The following is a 24,315-nucleotide window of genomic DNA, read 5'->3' on the forward strand; positions in this document are numbered from 1 at the left end:
GGTTGTGGGGTGGAACAGGTCCCTACAGGGGGTGGAACAGGACCATACAGGGGGTTGTGGGGTGGAACAGGACCATACAGGGGGTTGTGGGGTGGAACAGGACCATACAGGGGGTTGTGGGGTGGAACAGGACCATACAGGGGGTTGTGGGGTGGAACAGGACCATACAGGGGGTTGTGGGGTGGAACAGGACCATACAGGGGGTGGAACAGGACCATACAGGGGGTGGAACAGGACCATACAGGGGATTGTGGGGTGGAACAGGACCATACAGGGGGTTGTGGGGTGGAACAGGTCCCTACAGGGGGTGGAACAGGACCATACAGGGGGTTGTGGGGTGGAACAGGACCATACAGGGGGCTGTGGGGTGGAACAGGACCATACAGGGGGTGGACAAGACCATACAGGGGGCTTTAGGGTGGAACAGGACCATACAGGGGGCTGTGGGGTGGAACAGGACCATACATGTGGCTGTGGGGTGGAACAGGACCATACAGGGGGTGGAACAGGACCATACAGGGGGTTGTGGGGTGGAACAGGACCATACAGGGGGTTGTGGGGTGGAACAGGACCATACAGGGGGTTGTGGGGTGGAACAGGACCCTACAGGGGGTGGAACAGGACCATACAGGGGGTTGTGGGGTGGAACAGGACCATACAGGGGGTTGTGGGGTGGAACAGGACCATACAGGGGGTGGAACAGGACCATACAGGGGGCTGTGGGGTGGAACAGGACCATACAGGGGGCGGTGGGGTGGACCAGGACCATACAGGGGGTTGTGGGGTGGAACAGGACCATACAGGGGGCTGTGGGGTGGACCAGGACCATAGAGGGGGCTGTGGGGTGGACCAGGACCATACAGGGGGTGGAACAGGACCATACAGGGGGTTGTGGGGTGGAACAGGACCATACAGGGGGTTGTGGGGTGGAACAGGACCATACAGGGGGTGGAACAGGACCATACAGGGGGTAATGAAGACCTTTGCTCCATGTTTTCCAGGACAACCCTTGGCTACAGCGGGAGGTCCCCTTACACAATGGCATCATGTTCTAACAGAGGTATCTACATCGGTAAGAACACCTGCATGTTTCTGTTACTCTTTATTTTTACACATCTTTATTGTGTTAGAAAATACAGTTATCGCAAAGGACCAATATCCCTGAACAGGATTTCATTAGGTATCACACAGTAAACATTCCTTTTGGATAGATTAGTGACGCTAATACCGCTAATACATTGGGAGGCGGTCTAGTTCCATTATCTCTTGTGTCTAGTTCCATTATCTCTTGTGTCTAGTTCCATTATCTCTTGTGTCTAGGTCCATTATCTTGTATCTAGTTCCATTATTTATTGTGTCTTGTTCCATTATCTTGTGTCTAGTTCCATTATCTTGTGTCTAGTTCCTTTATCTCTTGTGTCCAGTTCCATTATCTCTTGTGTCTAGTTCCATTATCTATTGTGTCTAGTTCCATTATCTCTTTTGTCTAGTTCCGTTATATCTTTTGTCTAGTTCCATTATCTCTTTTGTCTACTTGCATTATCTCTTGTCTCGTTCCATTATCTCTTGTCGAGTTCCATTATCTCTAATGTCTAATTCCATTATCTCTTGTGTCTAGTTCCATTATCTTGTGTCTAGTTCCTTTATCTCTTGTGTCCAGTTCCATTATCTCTTGTGTCTAGTTCCATTATCTATTGTGTCTAGTTCCATTATCTCTCATGTCTAGTTACATTATCTCTTGTGTCTAGTTGAATTATCTATTGTCTAGTTGCATTATCTCTTGTCTAGTTCCATTACCTCTCATGTCTAATTGCATTATCTATTGTGTCTAGTTCCATTATCTCTTGTGTCTAGTTCCATTATCTATTGTGTCTCGTTCCATTACCTCTTTTGTCTAGTTCCATTGTCTCTTGTCTAGTTCCATTGTCTCTTGTCAAGTTCCATTATCTCTTGTCTAGTTCCATTATCTCTTGTCTAGTTCCATTATCTCTTGTCTAGTTCCATTGTCTCTTGTCTAGTTCCATTATCTCTTGTCTAGTTCCATTATCTCTTGTCTAGTTCCATTATCTCTTGTCGAGTTCCATTATCTCTAATGTCTAATTCCATTATCTCTTGTGTCTAGTTCCATTATCTTGTGTCTAGTTCCTTTATCTCTTGTGTCCAGTTCCATTATCTCTTGTGTCTAGTTCCATTATCTATTGTGTCTAGTTCCATTATCTCTCATGTCTAGTTACATTATCTCTTGTGTCTAGTTGAATTATCTCTTGTCTAGTTGCATTATCTCTTGTCTAGTTCCATTACCTCTCATGTCTAATTGCATTATCTATTGTGTCTAGTTCCATTATCTCTTGTGTCTAGTTCCATTATCTATTGTGTCTCGTTCCATTACCTCTTTTGTCTAGTTCCATTGTCTCTTGTCTAGTTCCATTGTCTCTTGTCAAGTTCCATTATCTCTTGTCTAGTTCCATTATCTCTTGTCTAGTTCCATTATCTCTTGTCTAGTTCTATTGTCTCTTGTCTAGTTCCATTGTCTCTTGTCTAGTTCCATTGTCTCTTGTCTAGTTCCATTATCTCTTGTCTAGTTCCATTATCTCTTGTCTAGTTCCATTGTCTCTTGTCTAGTTCCATTGTCTCTTGTCTAGTTCCATTGTCTCTTGTCTAGTTCCATTGTCTCTTGTGTCTAGTTCCATTATCTCTTGTGTCTAGTTCCATTGTCTCTCTTGTCTAGTTCCATTATCTCTTGTCTAGTTCCATTGTCTCTTGTCTAGTTCCATTATCTCTTGTCTAGTTCCATTATCTCTTGTCTAGTTCCATTGTTTCTTGTGTAGAAAAGAGATAAAGCTCAGAAACAGCTTCATATATTTATTCAGGAGGCATCCCAAATGGTGCCGTATTCCTTATTTATAGTGCACTATTTTGAACAGTACCCATATAAGGCTCTGGTCTAAAGTAGTGCACTATATAGGGAATAGGGTTCTATAGGGCTCTGGTCTAAAGTAGTGCACTATTTTGAACAGTACCCATATAAGGCTCTGGTCTAAAGTAGTGCACTATATAGAGAATAGGGTGCCATTTAGGATGTAGGCTCAGTCTTTGAGAAACAGGAGACAGTCAGTGATATGTGTGAATGTATTTTATGATACAGTGTTCTGGTCAAGGGAGATAAAGTGAAGCAATATGCCCTCTTTTGAGTTGGTGTGTGTGTGTGTGTGTGTGTGTGTTACCTTGTAATGAGTATCTGCCTGTGACGCGGAGTTAGTGTTCTGTGACCTTGTGCAGCCCACGGATCATCGCTTCCCTACTCACCCACCCAGAGCCATCTCACCCCAACACAATGTGCTCATGTATTCACAATTCTCTACCTGGATTTATCCTCCAAACTGGTTGGACATTGGAACTCAACTATTTCCTGGTTCAATTTGGAGAAGACTAAGCAGGGGGATGAAGGTGGAACCTGCAGGTATTAAATAGCCTATCTAAACCTATATATTATACAGGTATTATATAGCCTATCTATGTAGTGGTATAAAATTCCGCTGCTGTTTGACGTTCTCTGTGTTATAACCAACAATGTATATAAACCCTGGATTGCTGATGTTTATGTATTGGCCATTGAGAGGCTTTGAAGCCACCGGTCGGCCATATTGGCATTCCCCAGTAGGAGCAGTCCTTCACAGGAAATAATGGAATTCTACCGTATTTCAATTACATGTTTCAAGGACAAAATGACATGTATTTAGTCTTTTTTTGTTGTAGTGGGGACAATAACATTAGTAATCTAAAAAAAAAAAAGATACTTTGAGGAATTTAAAAAATATATGTTTTTTCGTGTTTCATTTGTATGTTTAGCTCACATAATTATAATTTAAACTTATACATGAAGTTGTCTGTAATAGAATACATGTGACAAAAAAACGAATGTTGACATTAATAAATGCATTTCTATAGCTTACAAAATATTTTCTTTTTAAACCGATTGGGGGGAGTTCCAAGATGGAGTCCACGGTGGCTTCAACACAGCGCCCCCTATCAGTCATCTAGTGTATATATAAAGCATTGGTTATTATAGAGAACATGATCATAGATGGGCATCAACACGATGGATGGCTAGACGATCCTAATTGGTTTACAGTGTTACTGGTCCGTTGGCACTCACTATATTGATTAACGGGATGCAAATAGGCTTGGAGGAATCCCTGGAAAACCATTAAGTCTCGGATAATGTTAGGATTATGGGTAATTTATGATAGTAAATCCCCAGTGTCGGATGTGCGTGAAAGGCGCGATGAGGAGGCTACGTCTTACACCTTCATGGGGTCTGATATAATAGTACCATAGAACAACATGTATGACAAAGGGGCCATGTTACTGACCATGCAAGACACGATGGGATCGTTTCAAACCTGAGAACGGAATTGTCTTTAATGAAAATGTGAATGGATCCATATTGATGGTTGGTTTCACACCGTTTGTATAGTTTTTCCTCTGAATAATACTTTAATCAGTTGCAGCTTGCCAGCCAATGTTGTAACGGTACATTAACCAAATGACCTGGGTTCAAATGTTATTTGGGGGGCAATTTTGGGTAGCCCAGCTAAAGTATCTTAAATGATTCCAAAAAATTATTTGAACAAAGGTCTGTAACTAAATGGGTAAACAGAGCAGAGGCTTCAGGTCAAATCATCAACAGAGAATCCTGAATTATTAATCTTCACAGCAACAGATACTATGAGGATGTCTAGGTGTTGAATGAGTGGGCCTCTCTGGTTACACTGTGTGTGTGTGTGTGTGTGTGTGTGTGTGTGTGTGTGTGTGTGTGTGTGTGTGTGTGTGTGTGTGTGTGTGTGTGTGTGTGTGTGTGTGTGTGTGTGTGTGTGTGTGTGTGTGTGTGTGTGTGTGTGCTCTTATTCTCTGAAGTGAGCCATTCTGTAACATTTCGGAATGATTCACCCTTTTCTCTTCAAACACCGTTTTGAAGGTTTGAGTTCTGCATTCAGCTCTGAAATGGTTGATGTGAACCTAAGCTGTAAAGTCAGGCATCTATTTAGTGGCATTGTTGTGGTCGGGATGTAAACACACTTTGTTTAAATGGGGTAATCTACGATCGCTACATCCATTCTTAGACTTTTTAATTAATAATATATATTGATTCTGGAAGAATGGAACGTATAAATACCTCATGGTTTTTGTTCAACCATCGAAACCCAAAATATATATATATTTTTTTTTTAAAACTCCATTGCTGGTTAACATTGTCGGAACTAGAAGCAAAAGCATTTCGCTACACTCGCATTAACATCTGCTAACCATGTGTATGTGACAAATACAATTTGATTTGATTCGACATTGTAATTGTAAACAAACACTGTACAGCCCCATTAAACATGGTTCAAACTATACTGTTGATATCATGGATTGGCATTGTTTCCTCCAACTCCATCACTAAAACAGTGAAAGGGTGACGGCGTGTTGTTGTTGTCTGAACTGCAGATTTAACCCGTTAAAGGGCGATTGTGGATTTTGTCTGTGCGAGTGTACTGCCCACCCGGATCTGTGTTTTTTTTTGTTTTTTTGTGTCCTCTCTTTATGAGTTGTTAGGTAGATTATTAAGGGTATTTAATGAACCGAAATGAGGCATCATTTGCTACAGTGTAAATTAATTTGTTCCTCTGCAGTCGACTGTCAATTTCTCAGCCCTGAGGTACAGTACATTCCAGGGCTGTGTCTGTTAGATGAAAGACTCCGTTTCACTAAAGAGGGCAAGTGGAGACAGGTTCCACATGCCTACCCGGGAAGGTATCAGTGGGACAAATGACCTACATTACCTCATATACCTGTGGTGGATACTAAAACGTATTTTTCTTAAAACGGGTGGTGTGCGTCAGTGTATTGGGCAGAAGGTCCCCGGTTCGTCTGGATGAGAACGGGATCTACTGTGTTTAACAGGGACATTGTAAAGTGAACATCTGGAGTTAATGTCGGCCTATTCACAATGAATATTTTCTGACCTTGTTCCTACAAAGAATGACAGCGGGGAAAAGAAATGGCGGAGAAATGGTTGTGGATGTTAATGCCATGGAAGGGATGCTGGAGCTCACGTGGTAAAGGTGCTGGACAAGGTAAAGCTGTCTGCTGGGTGTTGGTGCTGGTGGTGTTGGTGGTGGAGTTGTAGTTGGTGGTGGAGTTGTAGTTGGTGGTGGAGTTGTAGTTGGTGGTGGAGTTGTTGTTGGTGGTGGAGTTGTAGTTGGTGGTGGAGTTGTTGTTGGTGGTGGAGTTGTTGTTGGTGGTGGAGTTGTTGTTGGTGGTGGAGTTGTAGTTGGTGGTGGAGTTGTAGTTGGTGGTGGAGTTGTTGGTGGAGTTGTAGTTGGTGGTGGAGTTGTAGTTGGTGGTGGAGTTGTAGTTGGTGGTGGAGTTGTAGTTGGTGGTGGAGTTGTTGTTGTTGTTGGTGGTGGAGTTGTAGTTGGTGGTGGAGTTGTTGTTGGTGGTGGAGTTGTAGTTGGTGGTGGAGTTGTTGTTGGTGGTGGAGTTGTTGTTGTTGTTGTTGGTGGAGTTGTTGTTGGTGGTGGAGTTGTTGTTGGTGGTGGAGTTGTTGTTGGTGGTGGAGTTGTAGTTGGTGGTGGAGTTGTTGTTGTTGTTGTTGGTGGAGTTGTTGTTGGTGGTGGAGTTGTTGTTGGTGGTGGAGTTGTAGTTGGTGGTGGAGTTGTAGTTGGTGGTGGAGTTGTTGTTGTTGTTGTTGGTGGAGTTGTTGTTGGTGGTGGAGTTGTTGTTGTTGTTGTTGGTGGAGTTGTTGTTGGTGGTGGAGTTGTTGTTGGTGGTGGAGTTGTAGTTGGTGGTGGAGTTGTAGTTGGTGGTGGAGTTGTTGTTGGAGTTGTAGTTGGTGGTGGAGTTGTTGTTGGTGGTGGAGTTGTTGTTGGTGGTGGAGTTGTTGTTGGTGGTGGAGTTGTTGTTGATGGTGGAGTTGTAGTTGGTGGTGGAGTTGGTGGTGGAGTTGTTGGTGGTGGTGGAGTTGTTGTTGGTGGTGGAGTTGTAGTTGGTGGTGGAGTTGTTGTTGGTGGTGGAGTTGTTGTTGGTGGTGGAGTTGTTGTTGGTGGTGGAGTTGTTGTTGGTGGTGGAGTTGTTGTTGGTGGTGGAGTTGTAGTTGGTGGTGGAGTTGTTGTTGTTGTTGGTGGTGGAGTTGTTGTTGGTGGTGGAGTTGTAGTTGGTGGTGGAGTTGTTGTTGGTGGTGGAGTTGTTGTTGGTGGTGGAGTTGGTGGTGGTGGAGTTGTTGTTGGTGGTGGTGGAGTTGGTGGTGGTGGAGTTGTTGTTGTTGTTGTTGGTGGTGGAGTTGGTGGTGGTGGTGGTGAGGGTGGGGGTGGTGGTGGAGTTGTTGGTGGTGGAGTTGTTGTTGTTGTTGGTGGTGGAGTTGTTGTTGTTGTTGGTGGTGGAGTTGGTGGTGGTGAGGGTGGGGGTGGTGGTGGAGTTGTTGGTGGTGGTAGTGGTGAGGGTGGTGGAGTTGGAGTTGGTGGTGGTGGAGTTGTTGTTGGTGGTGGAGTTGTTGGTGGTGGTGGTGAGGGTGGTGGTGAGGGTGAGGGTGGTGCCTAAAGGGGTTATGCTTGGTGGGAAGAAACGGTGTGTACTGTCTTGGATACAATTAGTGGTTATATATTGTTAGCCTTACAGACTTCCGTGTCAATTCTCAACATTTTATAATTCAATGTATAACAAAAAAATATGTAAACATTCTAAGTCGAGTCTTACAATTGGCTAATATACTGTGGTTGTCATTGTCATATACTCTATACTGTTTTCATCTAGAGGAAGAGCGACACGTGAGAGCCAATGACAGGGACTACAATGAAAAGTTCCCATATGCTGTAAGTGAGACACAAAGCACATGTTATCACAGTGTATCAATGACACTGTCATGATGTAGATGATATTAACCATTCTACATTTGCGCCCCCCCCCCCCCCCCCCCCCCCCCCCCCACCCCCCCACCCCCCACCCCCCCACCCCAAAAAGGACAATCGCATCAAAACCTGCAAGTACAATGTCTTCACCTTCCTGCCCATCAATCTGTTCGAGCAGTTCCAGAGAGCTGCTAATGCATACTTCCTAGTGCTGCTCATACTACAGGTACGTCAATTCCACATCATAGTGTGACATAGAGTGCTTGTACAGATTCTATGAACTTATCATGCTTTATACAGAGAGTCCATGAAAATGAAATGAAATGACAAATAGGATGCAACTGAAAGATTTATATGGTGAAATAAGGATCTCCAACTACGTAAATTCAATGTCTTTCATAAATGATCTGACAAATCTAAGCCCATTCCGTTAAACATGTTGAATGTATGTTAGTCTGTATTTCAAGTGTATCATTGAGACAGTTCTCCCAGTGTACATTGCATCATTGTTGACAGTTCTCCCAGTATGCAGTGCAGCATTGAGACAGTTCTCCCAGTGTACAGTGCCTCATTGTTGACAGTTCTCCCAGTATGCAGTGTATCGTTGTTGACAGGTTTCCCAGTGTACAGTGCCTCATTGTTGACAGTTCTCCCAGTATGCAGTGCAGCATTGTTGACAGGTTTCCCAGTGTACAGTGTATCATTGTTGACAGGTTTCCCAGTGTACAGTGTATCGTTGTTGACAGTTCTCCCAGTGTACAGTACATCATTGTTGACAGTTCTCCCAGTGCACAGTACATCATTGTTGACAGTTCTCCCAGTGTACAGTGTATCGTTGTTGACAGGTTTCCCAGTATGCAGTGCAGCATTGAGACAGTTCTCCCAGTGTACATTGCCTTCGGAAAGTTTTCAGACGCCTTGATTTTTTCCACATTTTGTTCCGTTACAGCCTTACTCTAAAATTGATAACATTTTTTTCCCCCCTCAGCGATCTACACACAAAACAGAAATACCTTATTTACATAAGTATTCAGACCCTTTGCAATGAGACTCAAAATTGAGCTCAGGTGCATCCTGTTTCCATTGATCATCCTTGAGATGTTTCTACAACTTGATTGGAGTCCACCTGTGGTAAATTCAATCGATTGGACATGATTTGGAAAGGCACACACCTGTCTACTTAAGGGCCCACAGTTGACAGTGCATGTCAGAGCAAAAACCAAGCCATGAGGTCAAAAGGAATTGTCCGTAGAGCTCCGAGACAGGATTGTGTCGAGGCACAGATCTGGGGAAGGGTACCAAAAAAATTCTGCAGTGTTGAAGGTCACCAAGAACACAGTGGCCTCCATCATTCTTAAATGGGAGACGTTTGGAACCACCAAGACTCATCCTAGAATTGGCCGCCCGGCCAAACTGAGAAATCAGGGGAGAAGGGCCTTGGTCAGGGAGGGACGCCGGCTTGGAGTTTGCCAAAAGTCACCTAAAGAATTTCAGACCATGAGAAACAAGATTCTCTGGTCTGATGAAGCAAATTCAGCGGCAGGGACTGGGAGATTAGTCAGGATCAAGGCAAAGATGAACGGAACAAAGTACAGAGAGATCCTCAATGAAAACCTGCTCCAGAGCGCTCAGGACCTCAGACTGGGGCGATGGTTCACCTTCCAACAGGACAACAACCCTAAGCACACAGCCAAGACAGCGCAGGAGTGGCTTCGGGACAAGACTCTGAATGTCCTTGAGTGGCCCAGCCAAAGCCCTGACTTGAATCCGATCGAACATCTCTGGAGAGACCTGAAAATAGCTGTACAGTGACGCTCCCCATCCAACCTGACAGAGCTTGAGAGGATCTGTAGAGAAGAATGGGAGAAACTACCCAAATACAGGTGTGCCAAGCTTGTAGCTTCATACCCAAGAAGTCTTGAGGCTTTAATCGCTGCCAGAGGGGCTTCAACAAAGTACAGAGTAAAGGGTCTGAATACTTATGTTAATAGAATATTTCAGTTTTTTATTTTTAATACATTTGCAAAGATTTCTAAAAACCTGTTTTTGCTTTGTCATTATGGGGTATTGTGTGTAGATTGATGAGGGGAAAAAAACTATTTAATCCATTTTAGAAAAAGTCTGTAACGTTAAAAAATGTGGAAAGTCAAGGGACCTGAGTTCATGGGTTTGGACCTAGTATCTAGGTGTGTACAGTACAGTACAATTAGACGATGTGGTCTGTAAAAAGGCAGCCTGTGGAATTGAGTGTGTGGACTGTGTGGAGTGCCTTCCCCTAGTAGGTAATGTACCCCTTCAGAACATATGGTCTACCTACAAGGAATTATTAACCGGGCAGTTTGAGTCCTGGATACTGATTGGCTGAAAGTTTTGGTATATCAGACAATACCACACTTCTTCTGGCCTTATGATTAAATATAACATGACTCCACAGTATATGAAACAAAACAGTCAACTGTTCCTTTAAGGCGAGGCACCACAGGCTGAAATGAAATATTTGCAACTTATATACAATTTTTGATTTTGGGGTATGTCAAAACCGTTCTATTTTCTTTTGTTTATCATACTACCGTCATCAACATTTCAGGAATTTTAACCACATTCAAATGGATATAAATCCATAATTTCAAAACTCACTACATGTAATCATACATAATTTAAATGCACATTTCATAGAGAATGTTTCAAACGGGACTATACACTGAGTGTATAAAACATTTCCATGACATCGACTGGCCAGTTCAATAATACAAAATGCATTAAGCATCATACAAGCTCCCGAGTGGCGCCACTACAGATCCTGGTTCGATTCCAGGCTGTATCACAACCAGCCGTGATTGGTGGGAGTCCCATAGGGCGTCGTTAGGGTTTGGCTGGGGTAGGCCGTCATTGTAAATAAGAATTTGTTCTTAACTGACTTGCCTAGTTAAATAAAGGTTAAATAAATAAATATGAGCCATATTTCTGTATTTTAAAAATTACATTTTGAAAACTTGATCGCTGCATTGCAAAACACTTTGGGACTGTAATCAACAATGGACTAATGAAACAAATTCCAAAAGATAGCTTTTGGGTGGATTTTTCCTTGAACAAAATGAAACCAAAATATTTAGGCAGACTTCATCCAGTGTACAGAAAAATATATTTGCGGTATATGCAAATATGCACATACTGTATTTAATGAGATATCTCCTCATTTGCATATTTTAATACAATATTTCAGAAAGTTGTAATACCAAAAAGTCTTAGATTGGTGTTTATATTCTGATTCCATCCCTTACTTAAATTTCTGTGCATGAGGTAGTTGTGGAATTTGTTAGATATGTTTTTCAGAGTCAGTAGAAAGGCCTCTTTAGTGTCCTAAGTTTTCATAACTGTGACCTTAATTGCCAACCGTCTGTAAGCTGTTAGTGTCTTAACGACCGTTCCACAGGTGCATGTTCATTAATTGTTTATGGTTCATTGAACTAGCATGTTTAAACCCTTTACAATGAAGATCTGTGAAGTTATTTGGATTTTTATGAATTATCTTTAAAAGACAGGGTCCTGAAAAAGGGACGTTTCTTTTTTTGCTGAGTTTAGAAACACAACCGTTTGCTACACTCACAATAACATCTGTTAACCATGTGTATGTGACCAATACAATTTTATTTTATTTGATTATTTATTTTCAACTGGTAAAAGTTAGTTGTGACATGATTAAGTGGTGGGAAATGTGTCTATTAGACAATGCCACCAGCCATACTGCCCTATTAGGGTGTCTATTAGGGTATGGTCGCAGTTGTAAATGAGAACTTGTTCTCAACTAGCTTACCTGGTGAAATAAAGGTGAAATAAAATAAATAAATACAAATGTTTGACTTACAAATAAACAAAAACAAAGTAAAGTTAGGAATTATTATTCAACTCAAAGTATATCAATTTAGTTTCAATAAGAAACTCAAGTTGAACACATGTTATAAACCAACAACTATTATCAACCCCTTGGTATCACTAAATCAATCACCGATACTGTATATACATCCTACCTTAGTAAGGACCTGGTACCCTGGTTTAATACAGAGCACCCATAGCTAGATAGATACTTTAAATGTGGATATCCTTCAACACAATAAAAATAAACAAGACAAAATGCTCAGTCCCAAATAAAGTCAGGGTCCTGAGTCAAGGAATCCGTTCCAAACTTGACTGGCGCGTGACAGAAGGGGTCGTGCGGGAGGCGCGTAAATGTATAGTTGCTATGGCAATTCGATTCACATAGCTATCTAGCCACTGCAGAAAAAAACAAATGACAACACAGTTTTCAATGAAACGATCCCAGTCCCACTCACAAGATGAAGACGTTAAGATTCTCTCACAGTAACGTTATCGCACCCGCCTCTGACTGAGTGCCGGTGAAAAGGGAAAGTTAGCTAGTTAGCCAGTCTGAAGAAATGCTTTCTCAGACAGAGAAACGAACATAAGGAAATCCCTCGCCGTCCTCACGGTTGATTGGGGTCTCGTGGCTAGTAGTTCATATTTTCACCACAGAAATTGGCAAACTGTAATTTAGTTGAGCTAGCAAAGTAAGTAGCAAGTTCAAACTGTTGGTCTCTTCTCCTGAACTCACGTCGGATTGTTGCCTAGCAATGGTCCTTCACCAAAATATACTCCTCTAACATCTCATTCGAAAATTATGGGGATTCATATGGAGTTGGGCCCCGCTTTGCTGCTATAACAGCCTCCACTCTTCTGGGAAGGCTTTCCACTAGATGTTGGAACATTACTGCGAGAGCCACAAGAGCATTAGTGAGGTCGGGCACTGATGTTGGGCGATTAGGCCTGGCTCGCAGTCTGCGTTCCAATTCATCCCAAAGGTGTTCGATGGGGTTGAGATCAGGGCTCTCTGCAGGTCAATCAAGTTCTTCCACACCGATCTCTACAAACCATTTCTGTATGGACCTCAATTTGTGCACCGGGGCATTGTCATGCTGAAACAGGAACGCGCCTTCACTGGAACTAAGGGGCCTAGCCCGAACCATGAAAAACAGCCCCAGACCATTATTCTTCCTCCACCAAACTTTACAGTTGGCACTATGCATTCGGGCAAGTAGCGTTCTCCTGCCATCCGCCAAACCCAGATTTGTCCGTCGGACTGCCAGATGGTAAAGCGTGATTCATCACTCCAGAGAACGCGTTTCCACTGCTCCAGAGTCCGTTGGCGGCGAGCTTTACACCACTCCAGCCGACACTTTGCATTGCGCATGGTGATCTTATGCTTGTGTGCGGCTGCTCGGCCATGGAAACACATTTCACGAAACTCCCGATGAACAGTTATTGTGCTGAAGTTGCTTCCAGCGGCAGTTTGGAACTCGGAAGTGAGTGTTGCAACCAAGGACAGACAATTTTTACGCACTACACACTTCAGCACTCAGCAGTCCCATTCTGTGAGCTTGTTGTTCCTAGATGTTTCCACTTCACAATAACAGCACTTACAGTTGACCGGGGCAGCTCTAGCAGGGCAGAAAATTGACGACCTGACTTGTTGAAAATGTGTCATCCTATGACGGTGCCACGTTGAAAGTCACTGAGCTCTTCAGTAAGACCATTCTACTGCCAATGTTTGTCGATGGAGATTGCATGGCTGTGTGCTTGATTTTACACACCTGTCAGCAACGGGTGTGGCTGAAATAGCCAAATCCACTAATTTGAAGAGGAATCGACTAATTTGAAGAGGAATCGACTAATTTGAAGAGGAATCGACTCATTTGAAGAGGAATCCACTCATTTGAAGAGGAATCCACTCATTTGAAGAGGAATCCACTCATTTGAAGAGGAATCCACTCATTTGAAGAGGAATCCACTAATTTGTAGGGGTGTAAGTCCCACATGCAACACAGTCAATACAGTCTGTGCTAAGGGGTTTACATAGCTACGTATGATGTAAAATAAATGGCTCTGTGTTCTCCTATTTATAGTTAATCCCTGAGATCTCCTCCCTGTCCTGGGTCACTACCACCGTGCCCCTAGTCATGGTGCTGGTGATCACTGCAGTTAAAGACGCCACTGACGACTATGTGAGTTAACTGTCCCGTCTTATTGATTGATTGAGGGATTGAATGAATTATTTAATTAATTTGATGATTCAAAACTGATATACAGATATACAAGAAAAAAAGCAGTACAGTTAACTCATTTGATTGACATTTTAGTCATTTAGTAGACGCTCTTATCCAGAACGACTTACAGGAGCAATTAGGGTTAGGTGCCTTGCTCAAGGGCACATCGGTAGATGTTTTTCACCTAGTCAACTGGGGTTCAAACCAGCAACCTTTCAGTGACTGGCCCAATGCTCTTAACCGCTAAGCTACCTGCCACCCATCATCAAAAGGGTTTTTCTATGTTTTTACTATTTTCTACATTGTAGAATAACAGTGAAGACATCAAAACTATGAAAAAACACATATAGAATCATGCAGTAACCAAAAAAAGTGTTAAACAAATCAAAATATATTTTAGATTTTAGATTCTTCAAATAGCCACCCTTTGCCTTGTTGACAGCTTTGCACACTCTTGGCATTCTCTCAACCAGCTTCACCTGGAATGCTTTCCCAAATCAAATCAAATGTATTTATAAAGCCCTTCTTACATCAGCTGATATCTCAAAGTGCTGTACAGAAACCCAGCCTAAAACCCCAAACAGCAAGCAATGCAGGTGTAGAAGCACGGTGGCTAAAACTCCCTAGAAAGGCCAAAACCTAGGAAGATACCTAGAGAGGAACCAGGCTATGAGGGGTGGCCAGTCCTCTTCTGGCTGTGCCGGGGGGAGATTATAACAGAACATGGCCAAGATGTTCAAATGTTCATAGATGACCAGCAGGGTCAAATAATAATAATCACAGTGGTTGTCGAGGGTGCAACAGGTCAGCACCTCAGGAGTAAATGTCAGTTGGCTTTTCATAGCCGATCATTCAGTGTATCTCTACCACTCCTGCTGTCTCTAGAGAGTTGAAAACAGCAGGTCAGGGACATGTAGCATGTCCGGTGAACAGGTCAGGGTTCCATAGCCGCAGGCAGAACAGTTGAAACTGGAGCAGCAGCACGGCCAGGTGGACTGGGGACAGCAAGGAGTCATCAGGCCATGTAGTCCTGAGGCATGGTCCTAGGGCTCAGATCCTCCTATAGAGAGAAAGAAAGAAAGAAAGAAAGAAAGAAAGAAAGAAAGAAAGAAAGAAAGAAAGAAAGAAAGAAAGAAAGAAAGAAAGAAAGAGAGATTTAGAGAGAGCATACTTAAATTCACACAGGACACTGGATAAGAGGAGAAATACTCCAGATATAACAGACCCCGACACATAAACTACTGCAGCATAAATACTGGAGGCTGAGACTGGAGGGGTCGGGAGACACTGTGGCCCCATCCGATGATAACCCCGGACAGGGCCAAACAGGCAGGATATAACCCCACCCACTTTGCCAAAGCACAGCCCCCACACCACTAGAGGGATATCTTCAACCACCAACTTACCATCCTGAGACAAGGCCGAGTATAGCCCACAAAGATCTCCGCCACGGCACAACCCAAGGGGGGGGGGAAGATCACGTGAGTGACTCAACCCACTCAAGTGACGCACCCCTCCTAGGGACGGCATAGAAGAGCACCAGTAAGCCAGTGACTCAGCCCCTGTAATAGGGTTAGAGGCAGAGAATCCCAGTGGAGAGAGGGGAACCGGCCAGGCAGAGACAACAAGGGCGGTTCGTTTCTCCAGTGTCTTTCCGTTCACCTTCACACTCCTGGGCCAGACTGCACTCAATCATAGGACCTACGGAAGAGATGAGTCTTCAATAAATGAGTCTTCCAATGAGATGAGTCTTCCAACAGTCTTGAAGGAGTTCCCACATATGCTGAGCACTTGTTGGCTGCTTTTCCTTCACTCTGTGGTCCAACTCATCCCAAACCATCTCAATTGGGTTGAGGTCGGGTGATTGTGGAGGCCAGGTCATCTGATGCAGCACTCTCCTTCTTGGTCAAATAGCCCTTACACAGCCTGGAGGTGTGTTGGGTCATTGTCCTGTGAAAAACAAATGATAGTCCCACTAAGTGCAAACCAGATGGGATGGCGTATCGCTGCAGAATGTTGTGTTTAACATGCTGGTTAAGTGTGCCTTGAATTCTAAATAAATCACTGACAGTGTCACCATCGGTGCACCCCCACACCATCACACCTCCTCCTCCATGCTTCACGGTGGGAAGCACACGTGCAGAGATCATCCGTTCACCTACTCTGCGTCACAAAGACACAGCGGTTGGAACCAAATATCTCAAATTTGGACTCATCAGACCAAAGGACAGATTTCCACCGGTCTAATGTCCATTGCTCGGGTTTCTTGGCCCATGCAAGTCTCTTCTTCTTATTGGTGTCCTTTAGTAGTGGTTTCTTTGCAGCAATTCGACCATGAAGGCCTGATTCACGCAGTCTCCTCGGAACAGTTGATGTTGAGATGTCTGTTTCTTGAACTCTGAAGCGTTTATTTGGGCTGCAATTTCTAAAGCTGTTAACTCTAATGAACTTATCCTCTGCAACAGAGGTAACTCTGGGTCTTCCTTTCCTGTGGCGGTCCTCATGAGAGCCAGTATCATAGCGATTGATGGTTTTTGCGACTGCAATTGAAGAAACTTTAAAAGTTCTTGAAATTTTCCGGATTGTCTGACCTTCATGTGATGAAGTAATGATGGACTGTCATTTTGCTTTGCTTATTTGAGCTGTTCTTGCCATAATATGGACTTGGTCTTTTACCAAATAGGGCTATCTTCTGTATACCAACCCTACCTTGTCACAACACAACTGACTGGCTCAAACGCATTAAGAAGGAAAGAAATTCCACAAATTAACTTTAACAATACACACCTGTTAATTGACATACATTCCAGGTGACTACCTCATGAAGTTGGTTGAGAGAATGCCAGGAGTGTGCAAAGGTGTCATCAAGGCAAAGGGTGGCTACTTAGAAGAATCCCAAATATAACATGTATTTTGATTTGTTTAAAAAAAAATTGGTTACTACATGATTCCATATGTGTTATTTCATAGTTTTGATGTGTTCACCATTATTCTACAATATAGAAAATGGTAAAAAAATAAAGAAAAACCCTTGAATGAGTAGGTGTGTCTAAACTTTTGACTGGGTACTGTGTGTACAGTACACCCCCGGTTATTAGCAGCTATTAGCAGTGCATGACCATTGTAAAAGATGTCTTCTCAATTTCAGTTCAGGTATAAAAGCGATCAGCAGGTCAACAATCGTCAGTCTCAGGTACTCAGGGGAAAGTAAGTATATCCTCAGTGAACCTTCAATAGGAACCTTTTAATGTGAACATGTTCTACCTCATTGTGGCTTGTGCAAAGAGCCAATTTTTTATTTTTTTTTGTACCTTCAAAAAATTTCACAATGAGATGAAGACGTTTCTTTGAATAGGATACATTTCATGCTTTTGTGCTAATAAATCACCGTTACGTTTTGTTATATTGAGAATGACCGTGTATCTGTCTCAGTCTACAGAATGAGAAGTGGATGAATGTACGCGTGGGAGATATCATTAAACTGGAAAACAATCACTTTGTGACAGTGAGTAATTTGCTCTCGATTTCATACTTAGATACTCCCATAAACACTTGAAATGAATCATCCAATGTTTTTTTTTTTATTAAAATGAGGGTTAATTCCTCTACTGTACCTGTTGAGTTCTATTGTAAAGCATTGGTGCAGAGATTGGTTTATTCCCTGTGGCCTGCCAGTAAGTCCTCTCCCTCCTCTCCTACAGGCTGACATTCTGCTGCTATCCAGTAGTGAACCATATGGACTGTGTTACATAGAAACGGCTGAGCTAGACGGGTAAGACACTGCATGTATTTCTATAGTATTTTCTTCTACGAGGCTTTAGAAACGGAATATCATTTTTAAGGGGGGGAGTGGGGGGGGGGCTGTTTGCCAAGGAGGGCTATCAGTGTCACAGTGTGTCTGCAGTGGTTTCTACACTCTGAGTAAAGCATTATCAGGAAATAAGGTGGTTGAGGATTTGGCCCAGTTTATCTTCGTTGTTCTGTTAACTGCTTTGCTTGACACGGATTCAACTGTAGTTTACTACATGAATGAGTCACCCTCTATCACCACTGACCACTATCTACCCCTGTTTAAATGTTTCACTTGCATATTGCACTTTGTTTTAGGATACTTTTCCATTGGTGTTTCCACCCCGCCCCCCTCAACCAAAAATACATAATTTTTTTGTGTGTGCTTTTTTGGGGGCAGAGAGAGAAAATTGTAGTTTAATAGCTAATTTCATGCTATTTTACACATTTTGCCATGAGACTGAAAAGACAATGTTGCTGTTTTAAAGCTCAGGGATTCTTGAAAAACGATCAACTTTTTATCCTCAAATATTTGTCTTAACAAAAGTGAAATATATATTTTGATAGACCAAAATATCAGCCATCACACCATGTAAAGGAACAAACTCCTAATTATTATTATTTTCTTCATAAAATACAACTAGTTGGATTTATGTGAACTCCGTCAGACACCATCAAATCAAATCAAATCAAATTGTATTTGTCACATGCGCCAAATACAACAAGGTGTAGTAGATCTGACAGTGAAATGCTTACTGACAAGCCCTTAACCAACAATGCAGTTTTAAGATAATACCTAAAAAAAAAAGTAAGAGATAAGAATAACAAATAATTAAAGAGCAGCAGTAAATAACAATAGCGGGGCTATATACACCGTGCTTCTACACCTGCATTGCTTGCTGTTTGGGGTTTTAGGCTGGGTTTCTGTACAGCACTTCGAGATATTAGCTGATGTACGAAGGGCTATATAAAATAAACTTGATTTGATAAAGGGGGTAAATAACAATAGTGGGGCTATATAAAGGGGGTACCGGTACAAAGTCAATAAAAAAAGAAATATATATTTCACCTTTATTTAACCAGGTAGGTTAGTTGAGAAGAGGTTCTCATTTACAACTGCGACCTGGCCAAGATAAAGCAAAGCAGTGCGACACAAACAACACAGAGTTACACATGGAATAAACAAACATACAGTCAATAACACAATAGAAAAAAAGTATATATACAGTGTGTGCAAATGAGGTAAGATAAGGGAGGTAAGGCAATAAATATGCCATAATGGCGAAATAATTACAATTTGCGGGGGCACCGGTGTCGAGGTAATTGAGGCAATATGTACATGTAGGTAGAGTTATTAAAGTTACTATGCATAGATTATAAACAGAGTAGCTGTCACGCCCTGACCATAGAGAGCCATTGTTTCTCTATGGTGTAGTAGGTCAGGGCGTGACTAGGAGGTAGGTAGTCTAGAGGTAGTCTAGTTTATTATTTCTATGTTGTGTTCTAGTTTATATTTTCTATGTTAGTGTTTGTATGATTCCCATTTAGAGGCAGCCGGTAATCGTTGTCTCTAATTGGGGATCATATTTAAGTAGCTATTCTTCCCACCTGTGTTTGTGGGATATTATTTTGTGTTTGTGCACCACGTAGTCACGTTTCGTTGTTTCTTTATTGTTTTGTTTTGCTTTAGTTTCACTTTATAATAAAGATGTGGAACTATACATCCGCTGCGCTTTGGTCCGTCTCTCCTCACGGTCGTGACAGTTGCAGCTTTTAATTTTTACAATTATTCTCCAACAAGTGTTTAAATATAATATAATCCTATAATTCTAACATTAGATTATTCAAATATGAAATACAAAATCTCCAAACTTCTTTTTGTTTGGTTTAATAGCACTATGTAATGCTCCAGGGCTATTTCTGTTAGCATTTTGGCATGTTTTTCTAGATTTAAAACATAAAACAACATTTATAAAAGCTAACGTTATCCCTTTAAGTCTATCACAGCAAATACGTACATTATTTAATTAAGCATACAGTGCCTTCAGAAAGTATTCACACCCCTTGACTTATTCCACATTTTGTTGTGTTACAACCTGAATTTAAAATGGATTAAATTGAGATGTTGTGTCACTGGCAATAACCTAAAACACAAGGTCAAATATACATTGGAGTTGGTTACCTAGACGTTGAATGTTCCTGAGTGGCCTAGTTACAGTTTTGACTTACACTACCGGTCAAAAGTTTTTGAACACCTACTCATTCAAGGGTTTTTCTTTATTTTTTACTATTTTCTACATTGTAGAATAATAGTGAAGACATCAAAACTATGAAAAAACACATATGGAATCATGTTGTAACCAAAAAAACTGTTAAACAAATGAAATTTGAGATTTGAGATTCTTCAAATATCCACCCTTTGCCTTGATGACAGCTTTGCACACTCTTGGTATTCTATCTACCAGATTCATGAGGTAGTCACCTGTAATTCATTTCAATTAACAGGTGTGCCTTCTTAAAAGTTCATTTGTGGAATTCTTTCCTTCTTAATGTGTTTGAGCCAATCAGTTGTGTTGTGACAAGGTAGGGCTGGTATACAGAAGATAGCCCTATTTGGTAAAAGACCAAGTCCATATTATGGCAAGAACCTCTCAAATAAGCAAAGAGAAACGACAGTCCATCCTTGCTTCATCACATAAGGTCAATCAATCCGGAAAATTTCAAGAACTTTGAACGTTTCTTCAAGTGCAGTCGCAAAAACCATCAAGCGCTATGATGAAACTGTCTCTCATGAGGACCGCCACAGGACAGGAAGACCCAGAGTTACCTCTGCTGCAGAGGATAAGCTCATTAGAGTTACCAGCCTCAGAAATTGCAGCCTAAATAAATGCTTCACAGAGTTCAAGTAACAGACACATCTCAACATCAACTGTTCAGAGGAGACTGAGTGAATCAGGCCTTCATGGTCGGATTGCTACAAAGAAACCACTACTAAAGGACACCGATAATAAGAAGAGACTTGCTTGGGCCAAGAAACACGAGCAATGGACATTAGACCGGTGGAAATTTGTCCTTTGGTCTGGAGTCCAAATTTGAGATTTCTGGTTCCAACCGCCGTGTCTTTGTGAGAGGCAGTGTGGGTGAACGGATGATCTCCACATGTGTATTTCCCACCGTGAAGCATGGAGGAGGAGGTGTTATGGTGTGGGGGTGTTTTTCTGGTGACACTGTCAGTGATTTATTTAGAATTCAAGGCACACTTAACCAGCATGGCTACAACAGCATTCTGCAGCGATACACCATCCAATCTGATTTGCACTTAGTGGGACTTTCATTTGTTTTTCAACAGGACAATGACCCAACACAACTCTAGGCTGTGTAAGGGCTATTTTACCAAGAAGGAGAGTGAAGTGCTGGATCAGATGACCTGGCCTCCACAATCCCTCGACCTCAACCAAATTGAGATGATTTGGTATGAGTCTGACCACAGAGTGAAGGAAAAGCAGCCAACAAGTGTTCAGCATATGTGGGAACTCCTTCAAGACTGTTGGAAAAGCATTCCAGGTGAAGCTGGTTGAGAGAATGCCAAGAGTGTGCAAAGCTGTCATCAAGGCAAAGGGTGGCTATTTGAAGAATCTAAAATCTAAAATATATTTTCATTTGTTTAACACTTTTTTGGATTCCACATGATTTCCATATTTTAAATTAATTTTGAATTCAGGCTGTAACACAACAAAATGTGGAATAAGTAAATGGGCATGAATACTTTCTGAAGGCACTGTATGTTGCAGAACCGTGATTACAATATTTTGTGTATATTCAGAATATTGACCAAAAAAAAGACATCTTAAAAGGGTAAGCCATCAGTGATGGAGTTGACAACAGACACTCAAAACAGACACAAGTTAAATACGAACGTTTGTAAAATTTTGAAAATGTTTCATTTGAAAATCCCCAATAATAAAAAAAACTGACAGAGGTGATGTTTTACGTAGTTGACAAAAATATCATTTTTATTTTTCATTTAAGTGGTATACACAGTAGCAATAGATGTCCCGACTTTCAAGAATCTCTGAGCTAATTTCCTGCTATTCTACACATTTTGCCATGAGGCTGACTGAAACTGTTGTAGTTTTAAAGCTAATTTCCTGCTTTTCTACACATTTTGCAATGAGGCTGAGTAAAAATGTTGTAATTTTAAAGCTAATTTCCTGTCATTTAAAAACACTTTTTTGTGGCTTATGACATGTGGTACTTCCGCAAGTGGTACTTCCTTGTACTTCAACATTGTTGGTAGCTAACAGTGCCCATACAGTGCTTGTTTTATTGAATCCTAAAGAAACAAACAAACAAGTAATTCATAAGTTATTACTGTCTAATACCATTTTACATTTACTTTCTAAGCAAATACATGGTTAACTTATTATTGTACTGTACAATAAAATCCACAATGTTTCTGCATAGGGAGACCAATCTGAAGGTTCGCCAGGCTTTGACTGTGACCTCGGACTTGGGAGCAGACATAGCAAAGCTGGCTGACTTCAATGGTACAGTATAACAATTTATACTGCATTCTGTGTGTATTAATAACGAGACCTCTGTAGTCTATATAACGTTACCGTGGCTCTCTTTTCCTGGTATTTGACCTTGGATTGTCTGGTGGTTGCTATGACGAACTCAGGGGTAATTTTCTCTGATACTTGAGTGTCTATTTGGAGGCTGTTTTGAGGTAAGTGGAACGGCTGTTTCCAGGGTTCAGCACGTCCTCGTGTCTTACTTTAGCGCTGTTTTGTTTTCCTGTGTAATTACTATGGAATTACTGATCTGGAGACAGAGCTGGTCTCAGTAACTAGTGTAAATGAAGGTGAAGTGTTTCAGTGTATGTTGTGTTTGTCAGGGAACATTTTGTGTTTACATCGTAGACTTACATATATTTGAGTTGTCTTTAGGTCTGTTTGGGTTCATACTATACGCCTGTGGACATATGTGTGCAATTATGTAGCTTTTTCCCTTTTTATGTAGTTTTTCTGTTTGTTTTTTTGCAACGTAGGAGGCCCAGATTCATATCCCTGTTGGGGTTGTGTTGACACTGACAATACAATACAATATAATACAACATAAAGCACATAGCTAATGCAGCACATAGAAGACAGAGAAACAGACAAGAGTCAACACCTTGCTGCCTGACTGGCTTCCTGTTGTGAACGTGAACAGCATAGAAATAGAATAACTAGAACGGGTAATTCCAATTCAAGTCAACATTCTGTTATGGCTTTTTTTTTTTTTACCCATTCTAGCAATTATACTTCTATGGTAGACATCTTGATGCTGCCTGCTGTGCTGACTGCCTGGCTTCCTATTGGTGAATCTGTGTCAAATGTTTTCCTACTCAGGAGAAGTTATCTGTGAGCCTCCCAACAACAAGCTGGACAAGTTCACAGGTACTCTGTACTGGAGAGATAACAAGTACCCTCTGGATAACGAAAAGATGTTGCTGAGAGGCTGTGTGCTCCGGAACACGGACTGGTGCTTCGGAATGGTCGTCTTCGCTGGTATGAAATGAACAGTTTGGATGTACGGCATTCACATTATGAAGTCATCCGTTATCAGTCAAAATTCTGATGACTTCCTAATATGGATGCCGTGTTATTGCTGTTTCGTTGTCAGGGCAGGCTACCTGTGTACATCTCACTAGACCTCCCACTAACGAGAGAGTATTCAGGAGTCACCTGGGTACATCTCATTAGACCTCCCTCTAACTAGAGAGTATTCAGGAGTCACCTGCTACATCTCATTAGATCTCCCTCTAACGAGAGAGTATTCAGGAGTCACCTGGGTACATCTCATTAGATCTCCCTCTAACGAGAGAGTATTCAGGAGTCACCTGGGTACATCTCATTAGATCTCCCTCTAACGAGAGAGTATTCAGGAGTCACCTGCGTACATCTCATTAGATCTCCCTCTAACGAGAGAGTATTCAGGAGTCACATGGGTACATCTCATTAGATCTCCCTCTAACGAGAGAGTATTCAGGAGTCACCTGGGTACATCTTATTAGATCTCCCTCTAACGAGAGAGTATTCAGGAGTCACCTGGGTACATCTCATTAGATCTCCCTCTAACGAGAGAGTATTCAGGAGTCACCTGGGTACATCTCATTAGATCTCCCTCTAACGAGAGAGTATTCAGGAGTCACCTGCTACATCTCATTAGATCTCCCTCTAACGAGAGTATTCAAGAGTCACCTGCTACATCTCATTAGATCTCCCTCTAACGAGAGAGTATTCAGGAGTCACCTGGGTACATCTTATTAGACCTCCCTCTAACGAGAGAGTATTCAAGAGTCACCTGCGTACATCTTATTAGATCTCCCTCTAACGAGAGAGTGTTCAGGAGTCACCTGCGTACATCTCATTAGATCTCCCTCTAACGAGAGAGTATTCAGGAGTCACCTGCTACATCTCATTAGATCTCCCTCTAACGAGAGAGTATTCAAGAGTCACCTGCTACATCTCATTAGATCTCCCTCTAACGAGAGA

At 41.9% G+C, this 24,315-nt stretch overlaps 1 protein-coding gene across 1 annotated transcript in view; it reads left to right on the top strand.

The window, feature by feature from the left end:
• Positions 1-1,038: 1,038 nt before the first annotated feature.
• The window catches only part of atp8b4 (ATPase phospholipid transporting 8B4), a 56,719-nt gene continuing 33,442 nt past the window's right edge, over positions 1,039-24,315 (top strand). Inside the window, exons 1-9 of the mRNA XM_039016984.1 lie at positions 1,039-1,072; positions 7,795-7,853; positions 8,002-8,115; positions 13,847-13,945; positions 17,136-17,194; positions 17,420-17,492; positions 17,689-17,759; positions 22,241-22,323; positions 23,170-23,328. Of these exons, the coding sequence (XP_038872912.1) occupies positions 1,039-1,072; positions 7,795-7,853; positions 8,002-8,115; positions 13,847-13,945; positions 17,136-17,194; positions 17,420-17,492; positions 17,689-17,759; positions 22,241-22,323; positions 23,170-23,328 (751 nt within the window). The remainder of the gene's footprint in view (positions 1,073-7,794; positions 7,854-8,001; positions 8,116-13,846; positions 13,946-17,135; positions 17,195-17,419; positions 17,493-17,688; positions 17,760-22,240; positions 22,324-23,169; positions 23,329-24,315) is intronic.

The sequence above is a fragment of the Salvelinus namaycush genome, chromosome 21, assembly GCF_016432855.1.
Source record: "Salvelinus namaycush isolate Seneca chromosome 21, SaNama_1.0, whole genome shotgun sequence".
In the NCBI taxonomy this organism is placed as follows: Eukaryota; Metazoa; Chordata; class Actinopteri; order Salmoniformes; family Salmonidae; genus Salvelinus; species Salvelinus namaycush.